The sequence below is a fragment of the Cyrtonyx montezumae genome, unplaced genomic scaffold (genome assembly GCF_038088225.1).
Source record: "Cyrtonyx montezumae isolate F1298 unplaced genomic scaffold, pur_monq_1.0 scaffold_25, whole genome shotgun sequence".
Classification (NCBI taxonomy): domain Eukaryota; kingdom Metazoa; phylum Chordata; class Aves; order Galliformes; family Odontophoridae; genus Cyrtonyx; species Cyrtonyx montezumae.
In genome coordinates, this window is record NW_027071992.1 from 10,972,671 (window position 1) to 10,998,958 (window position 26,288).

At 39.0% G+C, this 26,288-nt stretch overlaps 2 protein-coding genes across 3 annotated transcripts in view; one reads left to right on the top strand and one right to left on the bottom strand.

The window, feature by feature from the left end:
• C6 (complement C6) overlaps nucleotides 1-3,221 on the top strand; it is a 30,743-nt gene extending 27,522 nt beyond the window's left edge. The window contains exons 18-19 of one of the 2 annotated variants that reach the window (XR_010622428.1): nucleotides 264-366; nucleotides 3,142-3,221. The gene's annotated coding sequence lies outside the window, so the exon portion shown is untranslated. The remainder of the gene's footprint in view (nucleotides 1-263; nucleotides 367-3,141) is intronic. The other variant, XR_010622429.1, reaches the window with a different exon arrangement.
• Nucleotides 3,009-24,563, bottom strand: C7 (complement C7). The gene is made up of 18 exons (XM_065739934.1): nucleotides 23,928-24,563; nucleotides 23,573-23,628; nucleotides 22,819-22,894; nucleotides 21,750-21,891; nucleotides 20,802-20,943; nucleotides 19,849-19,987; nucleotides 18,584-18,718; nucleotides 17,457-17,700; nucleotides 16,725-16,838; nucleotides 16,164-16,330; nucleotides 14,968-15,196; nucleotides 14,219-14,390; nucleotides 13,756-13,843; nucleotides 12,275-12,407; nucleotides 11,229-11,420; nucleotides 10,083-10,179; nucleotides 4,752-4,936; nucleotides 3,009-3,307 (listed from the first exon to the last, which is right to left on the bottom strand). The coding sequence occupies exons 1-18, from the start codon at nucleotides 23,931-23,933 to the stop codon at nucleotides 3,120-3,122; spliced, it is 2,505 nt and encodes an 834-aa protein (XP_065596006.1). The 5' UTR covers nucleotides 23,934-24,563; the 3' UTR covers nucleotides 3,009-3,119.
• Nucleotides 24,564-26,288: the final 1,725 nt, after the last annotated feature.

Genomic DNA, 26,288 nt, shown 5'->3' on the forward strand with positions numbered 1-26,288 from the left:
GGTTCTGTCAGTAAGACTGGGAAATCTTTGCTTTATGTATTCCTTCACCTTAAGTCTGCAAAGTACAACATGTGATGGGATAAGATGATTTATTATAATCATCTAATTTATTTTTCTTCAGTATAATTTCTGCATAAATACATGAGAAATCCCAGTTTGTTTTGTTATCATCCCTGGCTACGTGTTTGTTTTGTCTGTGAAACTCCTCTGTGAGCTGCTTCCTCAAAATTCATTGTGCAATGCTGTTATTTACTGTGAAACAGGTTGAGAACAGCAGTGGGTTTCCTGTAAATGTTACTTTTTTCTTGTCTGACACCATGTGCAGAGACAAGAAAAAAACATTCCTTATTAACTTAGTGAGTGCAGGTATGTGTCTTCATACATATGTATAAACATGCTTACTAGAGGGACAAGAATTGCTTTTGCACCACCACCTTCTCCTATTACTCGTCTAACCACAGATACTGCAGTCCCTCTTCAGACTGCAGCTAGTCTGTCTGTGTGGGCATGCACGACAGCACCGGAGTTTTCATTGCTCTTGACACTCAGTGGCACGATTTTGGCTTGTCATTCAGCCTTGTGATATTTGCTCTCTAATTCTAAAATCTTGTGAATATTGAGATACGTCTTGAGTGCAGCAGCATTGTGCTATGAGCAATCAGTTGTTGCCGGATACAGATGTGGCTGTCACTGCCAAACTTGGCTCTGTATTTGTGCCACTTCTTTTCCTCCTGAATGCTGGCTTAAGTCTCAAAGCATTGCACTGTTCTTAAGTTAATCCATTCTGATCTCCCCAGAACTTACTAGCTTTGCCTCTATATTACCCTGGCACAGCTATATGGTCCCCAGATCAGGCTGTCTTCTGTCTAGACAGCTTAAAGAGCAGGGAGACTATGTACACATAGCCTGAAGCCAACTTTGTGACTTTGGGGGATTTGGGCTTCTTGGAAAAGGTTGTTACTGATGAGCTGCCATAAAATCTGGTAGAGAAAAAAAAAAAAAAAGAAGAAAAGAAAATAAAACTCCAGCTATTCAGTAGATACTGCCCCCAAATTTTTCCATTGAGAAATGGCTCTTCTGCAAGCTCTGCTAGTGTCCAGAGGGTTTATTAAATAGTCATACTACTTTGAAAAAGACTTCTACCTACTCCTAATACTATTTCCTCCTCTCCAGCTTTACAGCACTCAGCTGGATTTTTTTGTTGTTCTGTTCTACTTTTGAAAAGGCTTAATGTCCTTTCTAAAATGCCATAAGATATCTTGAGATTTTCAGGACAGATGAAGTACATTCTGACCTAGGCAAATACGAGACTGAGAACAGTAAGTGACAGAATTCCAGCAGGGAAGGGACTGTGATGTCACAGCACAGAGCTACACAGAGCTGTGCTGGAAACCTGTGAGCAGGAAGCTGGGAAGGAAAGGTTCCCCAAGGCATCTACAGGGCAGGACCTGGCTGAGTTGAGGAGCGGGGAAGATGGAGTAGATAATTAGAAAAGGAGGAGGAACACAGGAGCACTGCAGAGATTTCGATGTGTCAGATGAGTAGTGAGATATAAGGGACTGGATGAAGCATTTGAGATGCAATCGTCATTAACATTTTATCTCTCTTAACTCAGACTAATTTATTTTATGGACATGGGAATATGTTCCTACTGATATTTGAAGATGAACAACAGACAACTTGATTTTTTTTTGTTAACTGTTTCTTTATCAGAAAATCTGAAGGTTTCTTGATGCCCTGTGAAGGCACAAGTTACCAAGTCACCCTTCTTTTTATTCTCAATCAGAACATTTCCAGGTGTTTTTCTCTTGCCTCTAGCAGGTATGGAGACTAATGATACCCAATGGGCTCATTGTCAAAACTTGTGTTGTGCCTCAAGAAAAAGGTTAGAAACTCCATGTTAGAAAGCTGGGAATAAACATGGGACTCAGAAGCTCCTTCATATTTAGCAAATAATTCAGAGCAAATAACTGATTAATTTGTCCTTTATTCTGCTTATTTTAATTTGTAAGCTGTTTGTAACAATTTACAATTCCATAAAAAAAATAAGAAGAAGAGTAATTAAAATAATTATTAAGATACAGACTTAATCCTTACTGCCCGCACCAGAGAAAGCAAAGCATTTTCAGCTGAGGATAGGGTTTACAATGGTTATGTAAGTTGCAGATACAAATATGAAAACCAAGGGAGATGTATATTCTGGCAGGCATTTATTCATAGTAAAAAAACAACATCTGTTACTTACAAAGCACACAAGTTTCCTGCTGAGAGAACTGCACTCAATCACTCATCCTGCTGCTCACTACCCACCCCTTCATTGTTATGGGCACTGCTTTTAAGGACAGCTGGGAGAGGCATCTCAGCTGACTTGCAAAGTACCCCCTAAGTGAAGAAAGGTGTCACTTCCTGACGAGCGCATATGGGAGGACTATGGGAGACTCCTAGCTTTTCATAAATGTCTTTCCTCCAGGGCTGTCTCCAAGGGATCGTATGCTCTCTCCATTCCCACAAGGATGTATTTTCCCTGATAGCTCCCTCTGAGAAAGATGTGCTGTGGTACAAAACTTCCACGTGCAGTGGTCTGTGAGCAAACAGGTCTTGGCACAAGCATAAATGTATGTGACAAATAAATGCAGTTATCTGCAATTAAAAATATAGCTCATGGTGATAGCTACGACAATGTAAAATTGTGTTTTTTCTTGAAGTGTTTCTGCATAGAAGAAACTGAGCAAAGACATCCTTCTCAATACTTAAAGCTGACTTTGTTGCTAATGCATGTTGTTTTGACCTTTAAAAGCTTCAGGCTCAGCAACAGGTCAAATACTGTAGATGCTGTTTGCACAGCTGAATGGGGCACAGCAGGAAGAAGTTACTCTATGAAAAATGAAGAATCATAAGTCTTATTTTGTAAGGCCTGTTATTTTTCTAGGAGCATATATCTAGTCAGTACATGCATATTGTTGTGCTGCTCTCAGAAAAATGCATTTGCAGTTCTATATACTGTGGTCTTCACAGCACAGCTTACATTTGATAGAGCAAGATCTGAAGTATGTCCTGTCCAAGAGTTGACACATTTTGACATATCCCATGGCAATAAACAAAATGAACCATAACACAACTCATTTGCTCTGCGCGTCACAGGGCCTGATGCTGACGAGGGTGACATTCAGCCCCCGGCACTGGAGCCGCCCGGCCTCGCACTCGGTCATGGTCTGGTGGGCAGTGAAGTCACTCGTGGCAGCACAGAGCTGGATGCCGCCCTCCTCACACGGCGCATCTTCGTCGCACACACAGCTGTTGGATTGCACTGAGCAAGGGCACAGAGGAGAAAGTGCTCAGGATGGCATCTCGCTCAACACAAAGCAAACCAAGATATTCCTAGCTAAACGTTACTGGGAGTGACAGCGATGTGTGGAGGGTGCTCTTCCCAGCCAAATGGAACAGGAGCTGACATTCAGGTCTGATGAGAAAAGAAGCACCAACAGGAGGTGCTGGCTGCAACAGCGGCCCAGTGCAGACAGCAGGCCTTCCTCCTCAGCTAGCCTGGCTGCACTGTGGGAAAGCTTCATCAGCTGCGTGGCTTACTGCCCTCAGATACACCTCTGATGTTACTGCTGGAAGTCTGCTAACACCAGCTTGTGAGACTACTGCTCTGGATTCCGGATACCACGTACAGTGAGAGGTCTGTCCTTGGAAAGTAACAAACCAATCATACACACACAACCTGTACTTTTACTTATCTATAGGCAGTGTCACTACAATAAAAGGATTTGCTCCTACAAATAAATGTGCATAGTTGTATCAGTGCCAACATCTAAATAATCATGTAAGGGGGTCTGAGATTTACTTTTCACAACCATATCTTTGTTTCAGTGTACTATGTTTAAGTTCATCTCTGCTGAAGCTCCATCCAATTTTGTTATCTTTTTCTTTGTTTTTGGTATAATTTTTGTCCAATGTTGGTAGACAAAACAGACAAATTCCTATCAAGCAATCTTTTTTACTGTCAAAATATGACAGTAACTTGACTTCTATCTGGAGCACTTCTGGAAATGTAATTTACTCCTTTATCTTCCCATTTCTTCCAGCCCTCCATTAAATGCACTGTAATGGAGGACACTCAGGGAAATTAGATCAGGGAATTTGAGAACTTCCACTAAACACAAGATTGCAATAGACTGGGCCTCTTTTCTCTGGGGGAATATTCCTTCACCTTTGCTCACAATATAAGAAACTGGGGATATGCAGCAAAGTACAAACGAAAACAAGTGGCTTTTCTAGATGGTACAGAATGAAACATTCAATTTCTTGCCACATGATACAGCTGGGGAGACAGCTCATCCTGTTCCAGGAAAAGCCTCACTGTTCCTGAAGGCAGTGAAGACTCCTGCTTGTATTGAGTTGGGAGATTTAAAACAGTGAGAAAAGTGTAAGGCAAGAGCTTCAACCAAATCATCCTGAGGAACATGAAATCAGGGAACACACTGGGCAGGGAGTATGTATAAGCTTTTCCTGTAGACTACTCATTCTGTTACTATCTCCCACAAGAGTTTCTTTTCCTTCCTGCCATACTTGAACACCAAACCCTGGGTGAATGGTTTGAACCTGCCCAGCATTTGTGTGTGCCCCATGCTGCTGGAGGGTTGGAGGTGCTGCACCAGCACAGGGCCACTGCCACTGTGTAAATGGGGATATGGACTTCACTTTGTTCATATAAAAAATTTCACTTAAAATCATGAAGAATCTCTCACCTTCACATTTTTCCCATGAGCGGCATGACCCACATGATTTCTCAGCTGCCTGAGGTGCTTTGCAATTTGCTGCTTTAGTAAGAGAATATTTTCTGCCCATGCACTCTAAGGCATACATCTTACAAACAGTTAAAGGTATACTTCTTTCTGTTCTTGGATCTGTGGCACAGATGTCCAGGGAAGGACTGAAAATAAAAAACAGGGATCACATCATTTAGAAGTGTTTATCTTGGTATGTCTTTAAAAGCGCTGAGAGAATGGAAAACGTTCACTGTTCAATTCTGTTTTTGCCTTTCACTGAGGTACATCCTAAGAAAGCAGTGGTGAACTTGAGACTGAGATCCATGAATAATTCAGACTTTTGTTTTCCACATGATGCTGCACCTGTCCCCTCTGAAGGACAGAGATATCACTGGGTATTTTACCATTGGTATCAGCAGCAGTTAGGACGAGACTTCTCATTTAGAAGAGTTCAGACCTCAGCTGCTCTCTACTGTGCTGTACATGCATACACACAAGTCCATACTTGCAACATTTCATATACATATAATTATATGTATTAACATTTATAAATTAAAATATTCTGTAATTACAAGGGCTGCTCTGAAAGTAATGCCTCTTATTTCATTATGTCAGAGATGGATATTAATGGTATGGCAGAACAGGCTGAACCATCCCACCAATATCCCATTCCATTTTGTTGTTGTTAGACAGCAGCAGAGGGGCAGCCTGATACAATGGTGTCTGACATGGAAGTGCAAATGAAGCAAAGGTGTGTCACTGAATTCCTCCATGCAGAAAAAATGGCACTATCAAATAATGCTTTTGTGTTCCTTGTATCTGTTGCAGTTTCTGTGGAAATGAATAAGAGGTATTACTTTTAGAGAGACTTATTTTTCTTAAGTATAAGTGATGAGAATATAGTGAAGGAACTTTCCTCCACTGTTCGTTCAAAGCCTGAGCATTTACCATATAAAATGATCCAACATTAGAGAGCACAGATATTTTTCAAGATATGGATACATATCCACAGAAATTTTAGGAGCAATCTGCTTTATTTACCCAGGAAGCTCAGCTTTTTGTTCCCTGAAATTCAGATGTTGTACCAACACCCACCTAAAATTAGCTTGTAAGCATAGTAATAACAACTCTTAAACAACCTTTAACAATATTTTCTGTGAGGACAGTTCCAGGAAATTATTATCATGTATGTTTCATGCTTTAAGTGTAGGAGGAATAGAAAAAGCCTTTATATTATTACTGCACTTTAATCTTAAAACCCAGACTCCTCCACTTGTTCTCAGTTCAGCTACTGACATCTGTGTGGGGTGCTCAGAACCCTGCTTTCCATTTACCCACACAGTGCACAGGGTGTAAGAGTGGAGATGCTCCTGGGGGACAGAGAGCTCCAAGTACATCTTCCAAGACTCCGCTCATTCTGCACATCAACTTTTGAGCTCACAAACACTCTTACAGAAAAATTAAGCTCCTATGGATCAGTTCTGAGGCTCAGTCTCAGCAAAGCAGGTGTAATGGGGAGGAGAGGATGACGAGGAATGGGTAAATGGACACAGTAAGTGTCACAAGGCTGTAGGGGAGGGAAACAGGTTGCTATGACAGTGGTTTGTCAGAGAGAGGAAGAGGAATCTGGAAGAGAGAAGTTCTAGTATGAAAGTCCTTACTCCAACAATGCAACTGATCAAGTACTGAAAGCACTGAATTCCTTTCTTTTCCTTTTTTTTTTTTTTTTTTTTTTTTTTTTTCCCTTCATTTCTCCCCTGGGAGATAAGAAAGGTTTAGGAATTCTTTGGTAGATCTCTGAATGAGAGACTGGAAAAAAGTACCTGCTCCAGCATCTGGGAATTATTCTTAGGTAGTTCTGAAGCCTCCTAAAAGGGTTGGATTTATGGAAAGTTTAAATTATTTGTAACATTGTGTGCACCTTTAAGACTTACGCAGTTTGGCACAGTTTATCAGCTGATCCTGTGAACTTTCTGCAACTTCCTGCAACTGCATATGCCTTCAAGGTTTACTATTTGTACTGTATCCCCTGAGATATTACTGTCCTCACTTGCCACAGGCCCCTTAACTATGGTGCTGAGTCAAAATATTGGTAGCTAAATTTCTTGTCTGTATTTTCTTTACTGATCTTCTGTTAATATAAAAAATCAGTTTAACTCTTCTATTCTGAGGCACAGCAAGATCCCAACAGATTCATAATGCCAAGCAGCTAATATCAGAAAACGTGCATCTCTCTCCGTTACATCAATTTCTTGTATGGCTGCACAGCCTATGAGATGCTGGTGCACTGATTTTTGATGTCGAAGTTATCTTTGCAGGTAAGGGTACAGGAACTTCTTAATTTTTGAATATCAGCTTAAATTTGGAATAACAATGTGTGATCCAGTGGAAGGATGTAATCTTTAAGATGTTTATTATGTTTAAAATTGCTCAGAGACCTTTATCTTTGCCTGAGAATGGTAAATTTCAGTATCTGAGCCTGAAGGACAAAAATTTGTAGAAGAGGCAGGTTAATTAAAAAGTCAGATAGGAGTGTGTTAGTGTCTTTCCTTTTCACCACTTTATCAGCAGCGGAGGGGAGGCTGATTTCACTGCTTGGTTGAACACAGGAAAATCTGATTGCTGGGAAAGAAACAAGAAATGAATGCTCCATTTTGCCAATCTGTAGTTGCAGTGTAGTAATACTTCAAGTTATTTTGAGACTGCTGTACCTATTCGCTATGGTAGGATCAGCTGGGGAGAAGTCTGTGGAAATCAACATGTTCAGATACGTAAGAAAAAGGATAGCACATCTGTACTTAAAGGGAGAGTTCTATAGTTTTTACCCATTTAGGAAGACTGTTACAAAGGGCTCAGAGCAATGCAATAAAAATCATTAGAGCCAAGGAAGAGTCCTTGTGGAAAGGGAACCTGAAAAAGTTCAACAACTTCTGCCTGGGTAGGGTGAACAAACACGCCATTACTGAAGTACTTATTATGAAAAATGAAATTGCAGCTTAAGTCAGCATATACTTTCTCTCCCTTTCTTCTCCATGCTCTGAGAGATGGGCAACTTTTAGTTGAAACTAAGAGAGAAACTGAATTGGAAACGATTAACTTCTTAAAACTGTATCCAAGACCATAAGTTTTAATACAATATAAGCCATGAAGTGGATGCTATGCAAATAAATGTGTCTAACGAAAGTGTATAAATAAATAAAAGGAAAAACAAGATGGGGGAGTCCTGAAAAATTCTTAAATCTTGTGCTTCGGCGTGGTGATAGTCTTTTGCATCCAGTAGCTGAGGTTTCATCCATCTTAATGCACTAGCTGTGCTATGACCCTTTCCTAACCTCAGACTCTTCCAAACAGAAAAGCTTGTGTTCATACTGTTATGTTCTCTGTCCACGAAGGGAGACCAACACCGTTGGTCTGTCAGAGTTGGTCCCTCGCAGTCACAATTTCTGAGCTGTATTTGGAGCTACATGGTAGATGACCCTTTTCAAAACCTCTGCTAGGAGCTGCTTTAGTGATTCAACAGCTCTATTGACCAGTCATCCTCTGGCTGTAGTTGGTGAAAGTAGATGTAACCTAAGGCACTGTGTCATGAGAGATAAATGACTCCTCACCACATTGTTGTGAGGTTTTTGTGCTGTCACTGGGTTTGTGATGGCTCTAAAGCCACGGTGGTTCTTCCCATGTGGGCTGTTCCCACCTCTTACGCAGTGGCTGCTGCTGAGTGTCACTACCACAGCAGAGCAAACTGGGTTACTTCTGCATTCTGAGGAAGGACCAAGATCTACTGACATGCCTTTGTCCTACAGCATTAATAGGCTGGCAGATTGGTCTGTTCTGACAGATGATGACTTATCCTTCTATTATTAGATGTGTTATTTCAAGACAGCAAAAAGACAGCATCAGCAACAGAAATGACTGCTATCTATCTTCCTGCCATTTTAAATGTAATTAAAAAAATAGAAACAGGAGGCAGTAGATTAATTCTAACTGAAGCTTCAATGCATAACTAAGCATACTTCATTAAATTTACAATGTTATTGTGATCTTATCTAAGCCCTTCCCAATGTTGTGGACTCCCCCAAAATAACTTCAGTGCATCCATGAACCAGAGAAGATATCATTGCCTCACTTTAGAGAGTACTGAGACAAAATGTGTAGGACTAGGTTAATAAAACAACCGACTACTTTAAATATAGGAACAGACTTTTAACAGGCTTATTATAAACCTTAAGCATAAACTTGTGCAAAGCAATGTCTTCAAATAAAAGAGAAGAATCCAGTGGATCTACAAAACCAGAACAAAAATGACCAATTGTAATTCTAAGATATTAAAATTGTGTTAATTTCAGCTTACACCTAGAGTCACCGCACATGGCATTACTGAGCTCTGAGGCTGATGGGAAAAGTACATCTACTTCACTGAGAAATTCTGCTACTTTCAAATCGCTGGAGAGGACTTCAAAATATCTTCTCCCTGCTATACAACAAAAGGACAAATCCAGTCTGTTGTCCTAAAGTTTCCAAACTTCTTAGCTCCTGCTGTGACCTAAGCTGACTGGATTTCATGTCTAAAGCTCAGCAGTGACTTCATAAGGAACTTTATCTGATCTCTGAAAACCAGATGTTGGAATGCTGAATTCTTTGGCACACCTGGCTGTCAGCACAGTATGGTCTGAGGGGCCTTTTCCTGTTAATTCTCTGTTTTGATTCTGTTACTTCAACATTTTGCAAGGAACTGACAGCTTGACTCATTTCCATACCTTTGTCCTGTCTTGCTTATTGCTGAATGTAGGCTTAGATCAAATATGAAATAAACCTTGGTCTGCAAGTTATGAGGTCAGGAAAGGTGACATAACTGATCTGCACAATGTCTGTACAAATGGGAAATTGGATTATTGTGCTGTTAGCAGTGCTCCAGTCCCTAGCAGGGAAAAGAAAGCTGCTTTATTTCCCTACCTTACTATTTTGATGCTTTATGTCCCAAGGGTCTCTGTTCTAACTTTTTCTCCATCTTCAAAATCTTCAAAATATAATTTTATCTTTTTCCATCTATCTCACAGATCGAGTGGAACTCAAATTATCCCTTCACCTTCTGTCATCTAACCAAATTCCATCATTGCTAAAAACCACTGACAGCTCTGACAGGGCAGGTAAGTGATGAGCAGGACATGGATTGAGCTGTAAAGCAAACAATGTACAATGTCTGTTTCTCATGAGTAAAGCTTTCTAAACTGTCATGGAATGAAAACTTAAGAAATTTAATTGGACTTGAATAAAATGAGAAGGTCATTGCTAAATCCAGCCTGAACTTACCCACACTCATAGGGCAATTTGCACACACATTGCGACTGCTGCACTTTCTCCCATGGCTGACATTTAGGCTCTGTCACTTCTGGTTTCACACTAGGAACTGAAGTAAAAGAATACAAACAATGCCAAGGGTCAGAAAACAAGGGCTGCTAATGCTTTACTCTTTAAAGAATCCTATCAGCTGAGCATAAAAGGTGCTGCATTATACAGCCTTAACACAAAATCACATCTTTCATGTTCATTAAATGTATCTACTACATAGAAGGAATTAAAACTATATTGATATGATATAGTTTAAAATATATGATATGCTTTACAAAGTAACTGAACATTAATTTATCCATAGGTCATGAGTCAGATGGAAGGAGTGTGGTACTATGTTCAAGCTCAAATATCCACCTCGTTTCTACAACAGCTGTTTGTCTCTGCTAATCTTGGCAATGCTGAATCATAGCTAGCAACAGCTTTATCATTAGCTTTCAGGGTTATGGCTTCACTACTGTCACCAGAAAAGCTAAGGCTCCAAAGCCCTATGTCAGAATAGTGAGTCTTAAAATAGTTATGTGCTGATGGTAATGAAAACTGAAGTTCCATCTTACAGACCTTAGTCCATACTATTTTTTCTAACCCTTGCACAAATGTAATGCTCCCACAAGCAAGGCACAAGCTGTATCTAAAGATGGAAGCATTTGAAAGTCTTTCTAATTATTACTGGAATTTCAATACATGATGTAAAAAAAAGGTCCCTAATGCTAAGATTAAAGAGTTGGGATGTTAGCATCAGTGGTACTTTAGATCTAGTATTTTCATACTTCAGCAGTGGTAAGCTGAGCAATGCACAGATATGCTAATCTCAGAAATTCTTGTGGTTGATGTACTTGTAGATTTGATACAATGATAAAAGACTGAGAATGGGAAACTCAGAGGTTGCTGCCCTTTTGGTCTAAGCCTGATTCTCACCTGCCCTTCACCTTAGCTCAGGCCACCTCAGGCAGCAGCTGGCTGACCAGAAGACAACATGCATGAAAGGTAAGAGATGTGCCTGGGTAACAGCCATGCCAGTTACAGTTATATCACCTATCTATACCACCAATGGTCTCCCCAGAAAATAAACTCCTGTGTTGTATTCGGATGATTGCAATGGCTTACCTGCCTTTTTGCAATGGATAGTTTTCATGTCAGGAGTCCACCTGAGACTAGGCTCGCACAAAATGGAGTGTGCCCCCTCTAGATGCATGCCATGTGGACAGGACAGAGTTATTCTTTCACCAATCTCATATGAAGGTTTCCATGGCTGTCCTTGCAGCCCTCCCTCCAGGAGTGGCAGGAGACAAGCAGTTTCTAAGGAGTGAAGCATTTGAGATAGCCACAGTGAGACACTGGGCTGCAGAAAAAGGTTTTATCTCCTCCTAAATATCTTAAGAAATTGAATCATAAGATTAGCTGATGCTCCTGTAGGTAAATACTGGTCGTGTTAGCATGAGCTATTAACTCATCACACCAGGAAAGTGTATGTGCAGTACCAAGGATCCAATGATGATATCTTCTGCTACCTGCAGGTCTGGCCCACGCTTCTGCTGAGTATTCATACGAGTGAGTAACAATAGTACAGAAAGGTCATATAAACAGGGCCCTGGAACTTCCCAAGGACTTAGTTCTGATGCACAGTTAGGTGGTGTTCAATCAATGTGGACTAGCCTTTGTGGCAGTCAGTTACAGTTGGAAGGGGGAAAGGAAGGAAGAAAGTATCTAATCCCACTCAATAGTGAATCATAAAAAATGCTTGTGGCAAAAAGAAACCCTAAGGATGACTGTCTGGTTAAGAGAAAAAGAGAGGAGTGAGGAGACTGTACAGGATGTAAAGTAATCCCTGGAACTGTGCTTTCCTGACAAGTTGGTTACTTGAGAGCTTTGTGGTTGTCCAGTGCTGAAGTTTTTCCCTCAGATAGCAATCCTTGGACTCGACTTTTCTCCTTGTTTCACTTCCCGCCTTCCTTAAATCCAGACTTCATGAACGTGTTTCTATTATACACGATAAATGTGGTTGTGTATGTTTTACATAGACCAAACTCTTACTAGGGACCTAGGAAATACAAGTATGCATTTCCCCTGTTACTACTGGAAAGAAGACAGTCAGATAAGTTTCACTGCCACTCAAAAATTAAGTTGTATTTCAAAAAGAGAAACAGGCATACCCTGGCAATATCTGTCTCCAACTTGCCACTCCAAATTACTGCCACACTTAGCAACAGGATTACCAATGAGAGAATATCCATGTCTGCAAGCATAAACAATGCTTTTCCCAACAGGATATGAGTTTTCAGCATTCTGCGAGAAAATAAATAGATGTCATTTAACATATATAATCTAAAAACCATCAGCAGCATTGAACTTCACCTGATCCTGGAATGCTGAGGATGAGAAGGATTAATGTTATTCCACAGCATACTACTGAGAGTCTCTGGAATACTCTGGGCAGTGTTGGTTATCAATAGTAAGAAGATGTGATCAAAATGGAGATGTTGCAAAAAAAAAAAAAAAAAAAAAATCAGCAAAATACAGAGTATTCCAGCTATCTTAATTTATCAAATTAAAATAGCATTAGGTTTGAGAGCACTTTTTGCAGGGATCTGATAGTGACACATCAGTAATGAACAGTGCTATCATGCTAGTGTGTAAGCTGTCTGCAAATATACCTATCATCAAGCATTAGAGGAGGAATACAAACTCCTAAACAGCCAGCCTTACAAGTGGATCAGTAAACAATATATGGCTTTGCTAATTCTTAGGAAGATGTATTATCAGTTCCTTCAAGGTAAATGTGATAACAGTCACTCATAAAAGCTGAATTTCAGGACACACATCATTTGTCATTTTATATATCCCTCCACTATGTGAAAAATCTCCCTGTTACAAAAAAATGAGACTACATGTCAAAGTGCAAAACTTTTGAACCAAAAGTACTGATATGGGAGACAACTGTTGATTACAGAAAAAAATCACTAGCAAAAGAAAGAGCACAAAATTTAGGAACTTGCCTCAGGTTGCAGTTGTGCAAAGACAACTAATGGGTTTGTAACGAATACTTCTATCTATTTATTGAGCAGAAATAAAGAAGAGGTAATCCATACTCCGAATAATTTTTTTCCCCTTGATATACAGTCCCAATTTAACCAGCACAAATACCTTTACAGATCATAATTTCAACAGAGAATAAGAAAATGTATGGTGAATCACAGGGTATAAACTGAAGGTTCCTAAAATCTGCTTACAATTTTGCTGTGGGCTTGCTGGATGACCTTGCATAGTCTCTGTGCTGTTTTCTCTCTTATTTTCTCTATATTAATATGTAATTCACAAGGCGGAGATGTTTTTTAATCTGTCTTTAGAATATGGTACAAGTAGATGTCTTTATTCTATAGGCAGCATGCTACTGAAAACAGATTTTCTGTTTTCTGGATGACTTTCTGGTTTGCTTTTATTCTTAATAAAAAGTCTTGGCAAATGTCTTGTAAATTTCAGCCAAGGAAAACTACTGAGAAAGCTGCTACGCAGTATTTGCGATACTGAGCTTACCAGGATAAACACATAGTTGCAAGTGGATCTCTGCAGTTACTGAAGTTGAAACACAGCTGGCAGGGATAGCACAAATAATGGAGTAGTTGATATAACTTACTCGAACAAATCCATTTGCCAAGAGAGGAGGAGGTGAACAGAAGCCTGTAGGAGTTATGGATGTATCAAAACAATGTGGCTCAATAAAGCTATAAAGTAAACAAAAGTATGGTTAAGTTTGAGTTCGGCTTTCCTTCCAAAATGCTACCATTCCAAAGAAGCCTAATTTCAAGACTGCCATATGTTCCATTTACATCATGATTATACATAAAGCAGGCACTGCCCAGATGTCTGAGAGAGTACTGGACAGAATGCTGTCCCATTTACTGGTTTTTACCCCATTTTCTATTCATACTTTCTATCAGAATAGTGACTTCTGGATTTCATTTGTTTCAGCTTAAACGTGAAAGCCCAACAAGTGATCTTCTCCCTGAATTCAATAGCTTACTTGGTGTTTTGGGTTAGATTTTGGATTTTTTTAATGCTCCCTGTATTCATGCTCCACATGTTCCTTTTCTGCTTACCGAAAGTGCTGCAGCTCTTCATCCTCACAGGGCTTGCTGTCATGCTGTTCTCCTACACAATCCTTCCCTCCACCACTTGGGGGGGGGTTGCTGCAGGTTCTGCTCCTGGTTTTCCTTTCCCCTGAACAAGAGCTCCAGGAAGACCAGCAGCTCCAGTGTCCATCAACAACACCTATGTAACATTTGAGAATGTTTCACATTAAATGGCTCAATTGAGTTGTTGTCCTTAAAAACAAACAAACAAACAAATAAACAAAACAACAAGCTAACAATGAGTCACAGTATGACCTTACAGAAAGGTCCAGACAGCAACGATCTAATTTCTTCTGAACTCACCATTTCTGTAACTGTAATTCCATGGTCTTGAAATTACTTACCCATCTAAGACAACATAAAGACAGCTACAGCTATGTAAAATAATTAAAGAACACAATTTTTAAACGTTACTGATACCTGGTCATTCAGAATATATTCCTTCCTATTTATGTTAATATTCCTTACTATTTATTTATTTACTTTTAGAAGGTTGCATTTTGAGTAATTAATATTGTCCACTGAATTTAACAATAATAACACAATCAATTATTTGTGAAGTACTGCTTGGACGTGCTAAGCAAGCCTCAGGCTCATGTGAAGACCCTCCTGTGCTGAATGCTGGGCAGCAGTGGTTCATGCAGCCGGAGAGAGAAACTCAAGAAGCAAGAGAACACATGCCAATTCTGAACTCCCATAAGCTTAGAAGTGCTGACCTGGCTGATCTTGCACGAGAGTTCCCAGCTCACAGGCTACTCCAAAGGTGTAAGGCTTGCAGTAGCATGTGCACTGAGTTCCTTCCACAGCCACCTCACCCCCATTCTGGCACGGCTGACATTTGCAGGGATCATTTTCAGCCATATATTCTTCAATGGATTGTTTTAAATGATGCTTTTTGACTGAGGAGCAGGGCACTTCCTTTACCAGCTCATATAATGGTGTTAGCTGCACACAATAGAGAAACATTTATATTAATAGCTATACTAGAGATAGAAGAGTGTATAAGCATATTTTGTCATGTAAGACAGTTGGTGACGTATGTTCCTGCTCATGTGACTTGAAAGATGCTCTAATTTCCTATGTATATAAATTCTTATATTAATATTTAATGTTAACCTTTTTTTCTGGATTTTTTTTTTCTGAAACGACATCCCTTAGAGCTACTAGTTACCTTAGACATGTTTATAAGTATTTGAGATATTACAGTTGAGATAAATGTGTACCATAAAACAGATCACCAAGGTACAAAAACGCTAATCCTCACCAAACTATTCCCAGCCCAAAAGCCTGGATATCATTTAATTACACTGAGCAATGACTGAAGGCAACAATAAGCAAAAACATTTTGCATTAACTGAAAATCCCCTGACAATTCCACTAGTATCATACCTTTCCTCATTATATGGACTGCTTCCAAAAGGAGTTTAAACAAGGTAGTGGTGAGAATGGTCATGATCAACTTTGTGTGTTTGGGTACCAGAATACCCTGTTATATGAAATTTCTGCATGCAGAGAAAAGGAAGAGGGATAAAAATGATACAGAGAAGCCAACAAGCTGAGTGGAAGCTGCACAAACCTGCCAATATGCATTTCAGAAATGGGGCTATCAGAAAACAGGGCTTTTTCCGGTGTTAGGGAGATCCCTTATCCCTAGGTAGAACTCTACTAAAGTTACTGAAGGCTTTTAGAAGTTTAAGTACTGACTTGCCAAAGGCTGGGCTGATGATACAGATATCATTTCATGTTAACTTCATGGAATTTATTTCCTGTGAATTTTTATTTAGTTTATAAATTAATTGGAATACAAAATGATTTCAGACTATTGCCTGATTAATCACCAGCTACAGCTTAATCATTTCTCCCCTTGGGGTAATCCCATCTGCTCAACTCCACTTCAGGAAACTATCCTTACCTTTTGTTTAATTACTCTGGGATAATCTGTCACAGATCTGGCCCAAGAGGAGTATCTCTGACTGTTCCCAGCAGGATCATCCAGGTCTAGATAACTAAGGGCAGCAACAGCACTTGGGCTTCCTCCTTCTATGTAGGGATCTCCTCTAATCTTATTGCTACTCCTTCCTGAAGATTTGGGATGAAAAATAAAGAAAACACCATTGTTGTGATATTTGCAAATGGAAATAGAAATGATACATGCAAAATCTGTACTAACAAGTAGTCAAAGGACTCATTGATGCAGATCAACCATCTGTGCCTGCATCAAGCAGTCCTACATGGATAATATACAAGAAATACCTGGTTTTGCATGTGTCCAGATAAATTAATAGCTATTGGGAAAGCATTAGCTACATTTTACTGGCACTGGGGAGCCTTTTAAACTGGACATTTGGATCTGAGTTCAACACATCAAGATGCAGTTCAACAAGCGCTCAACACCTGCTTCTCATTTTGACAGATATTTAAGGGGACATGGAAGCTGTAGACATTACTGTACAAGTCACTTTTGAACACTTACCTGAAGAAGTCTGTAGCAGTTCATCCAGCTTGGAGCACTTTGTCTTCTTCTTTTTCACTATGAATAAGTTCCAGCCTGATGTAGTGCACTGATACATGTCTGTTATGCTCATATCTGCAGATAAATCCATCCATTAACAATAATACACACAGAGAGTGTGTTGGGGTCATTTCTGACTTGTCTATTGACTTCAAATGTGTTTTAGAAAGAAAAGGATAAGAAGGCAGCTAAAAAGCAGGTTATGTCGGAAGGTCCACATGTTCATAGAGTCTATAGATGAGAGGCATACCTGGAAAAGGCTTATTGCTTCTCTCTTTTTCTCAGCAATCTCTAATAACACAATATTGCTCCTCATGGAGCATGATGTCACTCCAGTGTTTGCTCTGTTTATTCTGCTTTTTATATTTTACCCAGCCTCCACTGTTAAGCAACTTTTAAGCATTAACATTAATTGATATTCAGATTGGCCCTACAACTCTGTTTTTGCCTGGTCAGGTCTTGAAACAATTGGGATAACCTGGCTCCCCCGAGCACCTTGGGCCACAGAGGCACATTTTTGACTAAACATTGCAGTTCAAAACTTTTTATCATCTGTCATTTGCCCATGAAGAGAATGTGGTGACAAGTACAGGTCTCCTTCTAGATTTTAGATATTAGCAGGAAGAACATCCAAAGAAATTTTTATTCTAGTGTGTTCGCTTTGTTTCCGGTAACAAACACTTGTTACTCTACCTTCTGCTTTCATTTTGTCAGTATCCATGTAAAATATAACTTTGTATTGTCCTCCTAGAGATCCAGAGTGTAGGAAATGAGTCCCAAAATTCTCAATAAATCTTCGGTAGGCATTGTACTCATAGAAAACAGGAAGGTTGGCAAGTTCTTTCCAGAATGGTTCCGCAAGACTAAGAAACTCTGGGTTGTTGTTAATAAACTGAGCAACTTCGACAGTGTTCTCAACAACCATCATCTGTCTACTCTGGGGAAAGGAAAATAAATCAGTCACGCTTCATTACTAACAGGATGTTTTCTACCAGCCAGATGATGAGGACATGATATCAGATACCAAGCAAAGCTTTACAGAATTGTTGAAAGCAAATTGGAGGCACCAGAACAATTTTCCTTTGCACTCTGATTTTATCTAGAGGAGCCTTCTACGGTGCTATGACCATTTTGAAGACGATACTGAAAGTAAAACTCTATATGCTTCCACAGTAATCGCCACCTCAGCCTCCCATAGTTATTTTTGAATTTTCTTAGATTAAATCTCAGAATGCACTGTTAGAGCAGTAACACAAGCTTATCTTCTGTCAGTATGGAGGCTATAAAATTTATATATTTGTTGTTTGATTTTATTTTCTATAAGATAAAAGTTTTACTTCTTAATCAAGAGCCACTTGCAAATTACTTATCAAATGCTTCATTTTATATATGACAAAGGAAAGTTCTCTCTTAATGGAGTGCTATTACAGGAAAAGATATTATAAAATAATTTAATCACAGCATTATCACAAAGATAGTTGAAAGAACGTGCAGAAGAAAATGGAAAAGATTAATTGATTATGGCAAGAAGCTGATGCTTTTCTTCCTCAAATATAGAGAAAAATAACTAGTAAATAAACTGATTACTGTTAAAGAGGTAAAAAGGAGAAAGAAAAAAAAACAGCAGCCAAACCATCTTAATTGGCAAACAAACCATTGATCTCTTGAAAAAGATTTTAAGGGATTTCCTTTCTGCCATGCCCTTTCTGCCAAAAATATCTGAGTAGAATGAATTTGTGCCTCTCTCTATTAATGTGCATGAAAAAAAAATGACTGAAATATTTATGCAAAATACCATTACACCAACAATACATACATACCTTATGACTGTGTTGCTCATTTTTCTTCTCTGAATAACTATGTCCACTGTTTGAGTTTTTCTTCTTTTCTGTGTGTTTCATATATGACCAGCTACTGTTGAAAAATTCATAACTGAAATCATTCTGAATTTTAACCTAGAAAATGGAAGATAGAATTCTGCAAGAAAGAGCTTCACGAAGGATGTTAAAAATGGTATAGAGTAGAGCTAGTCCTTCCTGATACAAAAAAATCTGAGGCTTTCAGATTTCACAAAGTGTAGTGAAAACTACTGGAAAGTGCATTACATATAGGATGAGACACAGTGGCCTCATGTTGCACCAGGGGAGGTTCATAATGGATATTAGGGTGTGGTAATGCATGGTACCATGCTGCCTAGGGAGATGGTAGAGTTACTGTCCCTGGAGGTGTTCAAGAAACATGTAGACATAGTACTAAAGGACATGGTTTAACAGGCATGGTGGTGATGGGTTGATGGTTGGGCTAGATGATCTTAGTGATCTTTTCCAACTTTAATAATTATATGATTCTATGACATCCCTCTGTCTATGTATATGCATATAAGTTTTTATATAAAGTATTTATGTTACATAGTAAAGTACATAAATGATTGATTGGCATACAAGGAGATAAACCAAATCCCTGAGACAGTGATTTGAAATAAAGCATCTCAATGGAAGATCTCCTCAGAGTATTCCAAAGCCAGTTGTACATCATATTTCCTAAGGTAATTCAAGTTGCAACTTATTCTAAAGAGATAGTTTTATGTTCTAACTGTGATAGAATTTGAAATCATATCTAAGAAATTAATTCTTTTTCTTTCCATTTTAGCAAGCTAGCTTATTTCAAAATAATAAGCTTATGTATGCACCTTTAAAATAGTTACATGCCCTAATTTATTTATTTTAGCTTTTAATATACCACATTCTTCTAGCATGAACTGACACAATGTTCACAGAGCATCTGGTCTCATGTGACCCACAACACTGTGGTGACACTGAAACTTTTTGCTATTGGCAGTAGTTTTAGCTTGATATAACTCCAGGCAGCAGACAGCCCTATAGAGTGGCACAGGATTCTTCCCTCTACCTTTAATTCTGTGAGAGTTGAAGTACAGCCACAGTTACTGGGGTTTCTGCAGAGAGGGAACAGGCCTAACTCAACTGCATTTAGGGAAGCCTAACTGCCAAGGGACCCTGCAAGTTTTCTCATTCTCCCCATTATGATCATTACCCTAAATATAAAGCTGTACTTAATAGAAACATACCTGGAAGGTATAAGCAAGAACACTTTCACTCAGCCTGTAGTATTCTCTCCCATCACCACTGAAGACTTTTCTGCATTGTCCTCCAAAGTTTTTTGTATGAATAACTCTTCCCCTAGTCTCTCCAGTGACTGCATCAAAGCTATAAGAATAAAAGCATGAAAAATCATTAAGATAGAGAGGCAGAAAATTCCTATACAGGAGTTAAAAATTACCAACCTGTCATAACTTAACGCTTTATCTGCAGCTAGGCTCATAATCTAATTTACCAAGAGAAGGGGAACTTGACTCACAGAACCCTTCATCTGTAGAACAACAGGAACACATAAGCACAAGAAAAAAATGTTCTCAATTTTTCAACAAAAATGCACAAAAAATTTTTCAACAAAAATACACATTGATTAAGATATTTTATGTCTATCACAAGTGATTTTATTTTTATTTTTCCAGCAATTGATGTGAAACTGTGACAAAAGGACACTAATTGAAAAATGTTTTTATATTACAGGTGAATATTATCACATTCCAAGTGATAAAACTATGCTAAAGAAACATGAGATAATTATTCTGTTAGGTTGCAGGTAGACTGCACATCTAGAAATAGATACAGATCCACAGTACTAAACAAAAAAAAACTACAAACAAACATAATGAATGTTGCTGGCTCATTTTTTTCCATTCTGATAGTTTAGTGGCTTACATTTTATTTCACATATTAGAAGATATATTTAAATAGTAGAATTGAAAGCTTTATTATTTGCTTCAAATAGAATAGCTAGTACATTTCAGTTGCACTGACCACTAGGATGATGGAAGCAGCTGTAAGGAACACTTTTCCACATTGGATGCTCTACCATTGTCTCAGGAATTCTGTCTGTATAGCAGGAGCTTGTAAATATGAAAAAAATATGAAAGCATTTGGCACTAGTACTACTGAGGTCCGAACAGTACATTACCCTTTTCCTGTAAGTTCTGAATTTGGAGGTGTTTTATCAGTATCACATACAGTCAGCTTCTCTTCACACTGATCTTCATCAGTACCATCTTCCTCACAATCCTGATCTCCATTGCACACAAGAGATCTGCTAATACACTGACCTAAGAGAAAATAAAAATGCATGGGGAAAGATAAAATGTTTGTTTAAAATTAAATATCATCTAAAATCAATGTGTCTGCTCCACTTACCTATGATGTTAATTAGTTTGCCATTCCCACTGTGGACTATCTGTGCTCAGGAGGGATTGTGAAACCACAGTAAATGTAGACACAAAAAAACTGTGCATAGTACTGTGCAAGAAAACCACAGCCAATCAAGTCCTATGATACATTAATAAAACAGTTTATTTCTAAGTTTACTTTCTACACTTTCATCTTTTGGCCCTATCACATGTGATTACATCTTATTATCTCTCTGATAGCACCAAAACAAGTTTTATCATATTTCTCTAGGATAAATATCTACCTACTGAGGTTGTGTGTCTTTTTGTGAAAGCAACAGAAGTTGTTTGGATGCTAATGTTAGTTTGGGGTCCCTCAGCGTCCAGGATCCAGGTGATTTTCTAAGACATTTGAATATAGCCAGAAGAGTTCCGACCAGTGTCATCTAAGGTTGCATTCCTTAATTGCCTTTTATTAATTAAATGGAAAAAAAACAAACAAACAACAAAAAAAACCCACCCATACTCTGATGCAATTCAGTAAATTGAAAATTAAAATCAAGCACATCAGAGGCTGATAAAAACAAACAAACAAACAAACAAAAAAGAACTTCCTGCTAAATTAAATGTATTTGTAGGTCAAGTTTTCTCCAGTGGCATGGCTCATTTATAAACTTCAAAGACAACAAAGTTACATTTCTTAACTTCAAAGTCCAGAAAATGGTGTAAAAGTTCTTGGATGGTACCTGAAGAGCACCTGAACCGATCACCACAGCCATCCTCTGTTGGGCATCCCCTTGTTGGGGTGCAGGGTCTTGTTTCAAAGGCATCACCAGAGCAGGGGTTTCCCCCATACTGCCCATAAACTGCTACTGTCCGTCTCCGTATCTGAATGCAAATCAAGAGACATCTTAGAAAATCAAAAGGCAAAGCAGAAACAGTTTACTGGTGTCAAGACATGGATGATGCTCTACTGCTGTAAAGAATGAGGCATTCACTATTTTTTCTAAGACTAACTACACTTCATATTCCCACAATATGGTAACAAACCCACAAGTTAATAAGAAGAAAACTAGGTGGTCTTTAGACTGAGCCATAAACTCAGTTGGTCTGTTCAATAATCTGACACAATAAACTGAAAGGAGAAAAGTGCTGAACAGATTTCAGTTTTGTTTAATATTATTAATAGGGCTACTCATACCTGATATGAATTTGCTAGAGTTCTTCCAAATGAAGATGCTATTGAGAAATATAACAAAATCTAGCATCAAGTGGGTTTCCTTTGGATTTTAAAAAGCCTAAGTACAGTCCCATAGCGTGTCTTTAATCTTGACCAATACCTCCCTAACTAATGCAACTTAAAAGTAAATGAAAAAGAAAGGTAGCACCAATAGAATTATACAGTGAAAATCATCAACTCATTTTCATTTTGTGTAATATTTTGCAACAAAGTTTTCTTCCCTTGACATATAACCCCTCTGATGAAAAATGAATGGAAGCGGTACAAGTCAGCATCAGCTGAGGAATGGTTTGGTGCACTAAATGCTTCAGTCAAGCTTCTTGGAACCTTCACCAAAACAAAAACAGCACAGATTATTTTACAACACAAATACTACAGCTTTGAAAGAGTGCGAAGAGGAGACAGACCAGAGAATTCCTTTCTCTAGGGTCCAGCTAACTTTCTTGCTCTTCTGTGGAAAGGCACTTCAGGTTTGAAACTTGTTTTGGTGTAAAGATAGAACAGATTATTCACTACTATGGAAAAAAAAAAATGTTTGTGAAATCATGCATACCTAAAAGTGTGTCTGATTATACCTGTTTTTGGGTACAGCCATCACACTCAGACCAAGGGCCAAAGGAATTCCAACGGCAATTGACAGGATGGGAAGGGCTGTCCCGGGAGAGTTTTTTGCATTATAAAAGCAAAAGTGAAGTATTGTCAATTTCCATTCAAAAGCATCAGCGAAAACATCCTTAAACAGCAAAGCAGACCTCCAAAGAAAATGAGGGGAGCCATCAGGTTCCTTCTAAAACTTCTGAGATTTGCTTTTCATGTATAAGAGTATCAGTTCATACTCAACCTGTCTAGTCACTGATCAGGAAGAAACTTGGCATGTTCTCTTGTCCTGAAGGTCAGTAAGGTCAGTAAGGCTCTGGGAATCTATTGCTAACTTCAAAGGTCAGCTCCACATTGCGAAGTAGAGAGCATGCAGACCATGTTCAAAGGTGTCTGGGCACCAGTCAGGGCTGCAATACCTCCAGGATAAGCAGGAAGCATAGCAGTGTGACAGTTTGACCTGCCCACACGGGGCTGGCTCTGGGCAGCTGTGGTTTGCAGATTCACACCACTGCTTGCTCTTTCTCCACTGAACAGAGAGATAAGGGACACCATAATTTCTTCCTGTCACCATGGACAGTAGTGGCAGTGCTGACACCCAACAGTGTATTCTATGTCAGGAAATTCATCTGAAAACATCTTTAAACCCAGCACTATGACATGCAACGGTCATTGTCTGTTAAATTATCCATGCCTAGTTTGTACCATGCTATTTTCTAAAAAAATATTCACCTAGAAAAAATGGGAAAGAAGCCTGAAACTTCCAGCAGCAGAAAAATCCCCAGCATCTGAAAAAAAAAAAAAGGAGCAAATCAAACTTACTTGTTTCTTTTCCTAATTTTTCCAATACTTCATGCAGCTATTCCAACTTTCTTTGCAGTCTTTACACTTCTCTGGAGAAGTAAGGGAGAATGGTGCACTGATTTTCCTCAGCTTTGTTGTGCAAAGTACTATTTTTCAGTTTTCATCTTTCTTCCAATACTGCCCAGTCACATTTTCAGCCAAGAATCTTTCCATATACATTAATATTTCATTGCATTTGCCATATTCACTTCATCAGTACAAATTAAGTAAGCAATTGTCTTACCTTCATGTTAGATGAAGTACTCAGACATCCAGCAATTACCACGGAAAATGCACATCCACTCAGCTCAACAGCTGAAGGAGTCAGTCAGTCTGTCTGCTACTGTATGTCTCTCCTCATTCTGGTTTTCTGTTCAGCTTTTCTTTCTCCCCAAAGGCTAAGCACTGCTGAGGAATTTTATCTTAATTCAGCTAGTGCTCTCTAGGGATACAGCCTGCTCTTGGAGCTCCTCAGTGTTTTTAAGACACATAAATCAAGGCTTGGCTGGGCAGAATGGGGCTGGCAGAGAGTTGTGAGGAGTGCTTACTGGAAGAATGCCTTTATCTTCTCTATCATCGTTTCTTTCCTCTGAAGGAGACTTTTCAGGCCAGTCCTGGTGTCACATACACTGGATCACAGCTGGTCCCTGCCTCTAACAGGAAGAGATGCTTTGGATTTAAGCTGGTGTTGCCAAAGTTTAATTCTGATCATGAACATTCAGTCCTCTTCTGCAGTCATGCCGATTTCTGTGTATTGGTTCTCATACTGAAAATCAGCTAATGGATATGAATACAGTTTTATCCTGTTTTTATTATAGTACTGCTGTGAAAGCCACTGGTATCCCCACCACATCAACAGCTGTTTTTTGTTTCCTCACCTTGCTATCCTCTCTTATTTTCTTTTTCATTTGATTTTTTTTTTTCATTTTCAAGAATTATTTAAAAATTATTTTTAATTTTTTAAATTAAAAATATTAAACTATTAACAGAACAACACAAAACTTTGTGTGAATTTATCCTAGCAGAGCCTGCACGAGGTCCTCATGGAAAAGCAGCTCCTCTATTTGAAATATCTTCAGATACTACATCTCAGGTACTACATCTGTTTTGCACTGTTTAGCACAGTTTTCACAAAAAATGTTTCACATCGTATTATTCCTCTACGGACACTTTTAAATCCTGCACTCCTTTGGCATGGTCTGTTTTCTTTGAGAAGATGCCCAGACCTTCAGTCAAGTTACTCCATCCGTGTCAGAGGCACTGTGCCCATTTTTCAGAAGCTGGGAACCACAGAGCTCATTTAGATAAAGCAGAGGCTATATTTGATACTTTCCATTTTTGTTAACTATGAATCTCTTTTGTACTGTGATTTATATGCTTTCTTCATTTCTAAATATATTTTATTGCTTCCAGTTGAAATCCTCATGTTCCTGTTAAGTTGCTGATTTGTGCAACATTATTAGGGTTCATTTGCCTTGGTAAGGAATGATTAAAACCGAGTTCAGTCAAATTGCTGGCCTGATATATGGGAACTCTAAAGACTATTTCCTCTCTCCAGACATATGCCTTGAAGATAGTTGTTATAATTGCTTAGATAGAAATGTGAGTTTCTGTTAGTACATCTTAGTTGTAACAACCTTCAAAATAGAGATATGCTGTACTTTGCTCACAGACAACACACACAAATGAACACATAAGAAGCCAAATACAACCAGCAAAAAATATATGTGTGGTGTGAGTCTGCTCTTACTGAGTAGTGTTGTTGATATTTTATCACAGAATCACAGAATTGCAGGGACTGGAAGGGACCTCTAGGGATCATGTAGTACAACCCCCAAGCTGAAGCAGGCTCCTTACAGCAAGCTGTACAGTTAGGCAGCCATGTGGGTCTTGAATATCTCCAGAGAAGGAGACTCTACAGCCCCCCTGGGCAGCCTGTGCCAGTGCTTCGTCACTCATTCAGAAGAATTAATACTAACGGAGAATCTACCTGCATGAACCATTTTGGCAAGACAAAATTTTTGACTTGTATGTCAAAAGTTTTGTCTTATGGCTAACGTTTTTGGGTACCACAGGCCAAAGACATTATCTTCCTACATTTGAGAATAGGGTTCTACTTTTTACTGACCATGGCTTTGGCAGTGATAAAAGCAAAGAGACTATGCTGGCAAGGTGGAAAACAGAGTGAGGTTAGAGCTGGACTTGTGCCCTTCCTAGGACTGCAAGCCTGTGGCTCCTTTGCTATTGTGCAGTGGATTGCTGCTCAGTTTCCTCTCAGTGGGACTGTGAATGGTTGGTTCCATTCTATAGAGTGCTTATAATAACTTTTCTCTGCTTAGCACTTAGGACCTTTTAGATAGTTTCCTACTTTCATCTGTTAAGGCAATGTAAATCTATGTGCAGTTGCGGGATTGCCTCCTTGCTCTTTCTGATGGGTGACTTCAGGCAGCACTAGCACAGTGCCAGGCTGTGACTGGTAAGCACTGCTACAAATAACAAAGTATTACTGAGAGGTCTGATGGAGGGAGGGAGCTCCCCAGTTAACTCCCCTGGAATGCACAGCAATGAGGGACAGAGCATAACACTCAGAGAAGATGAAGCTGAT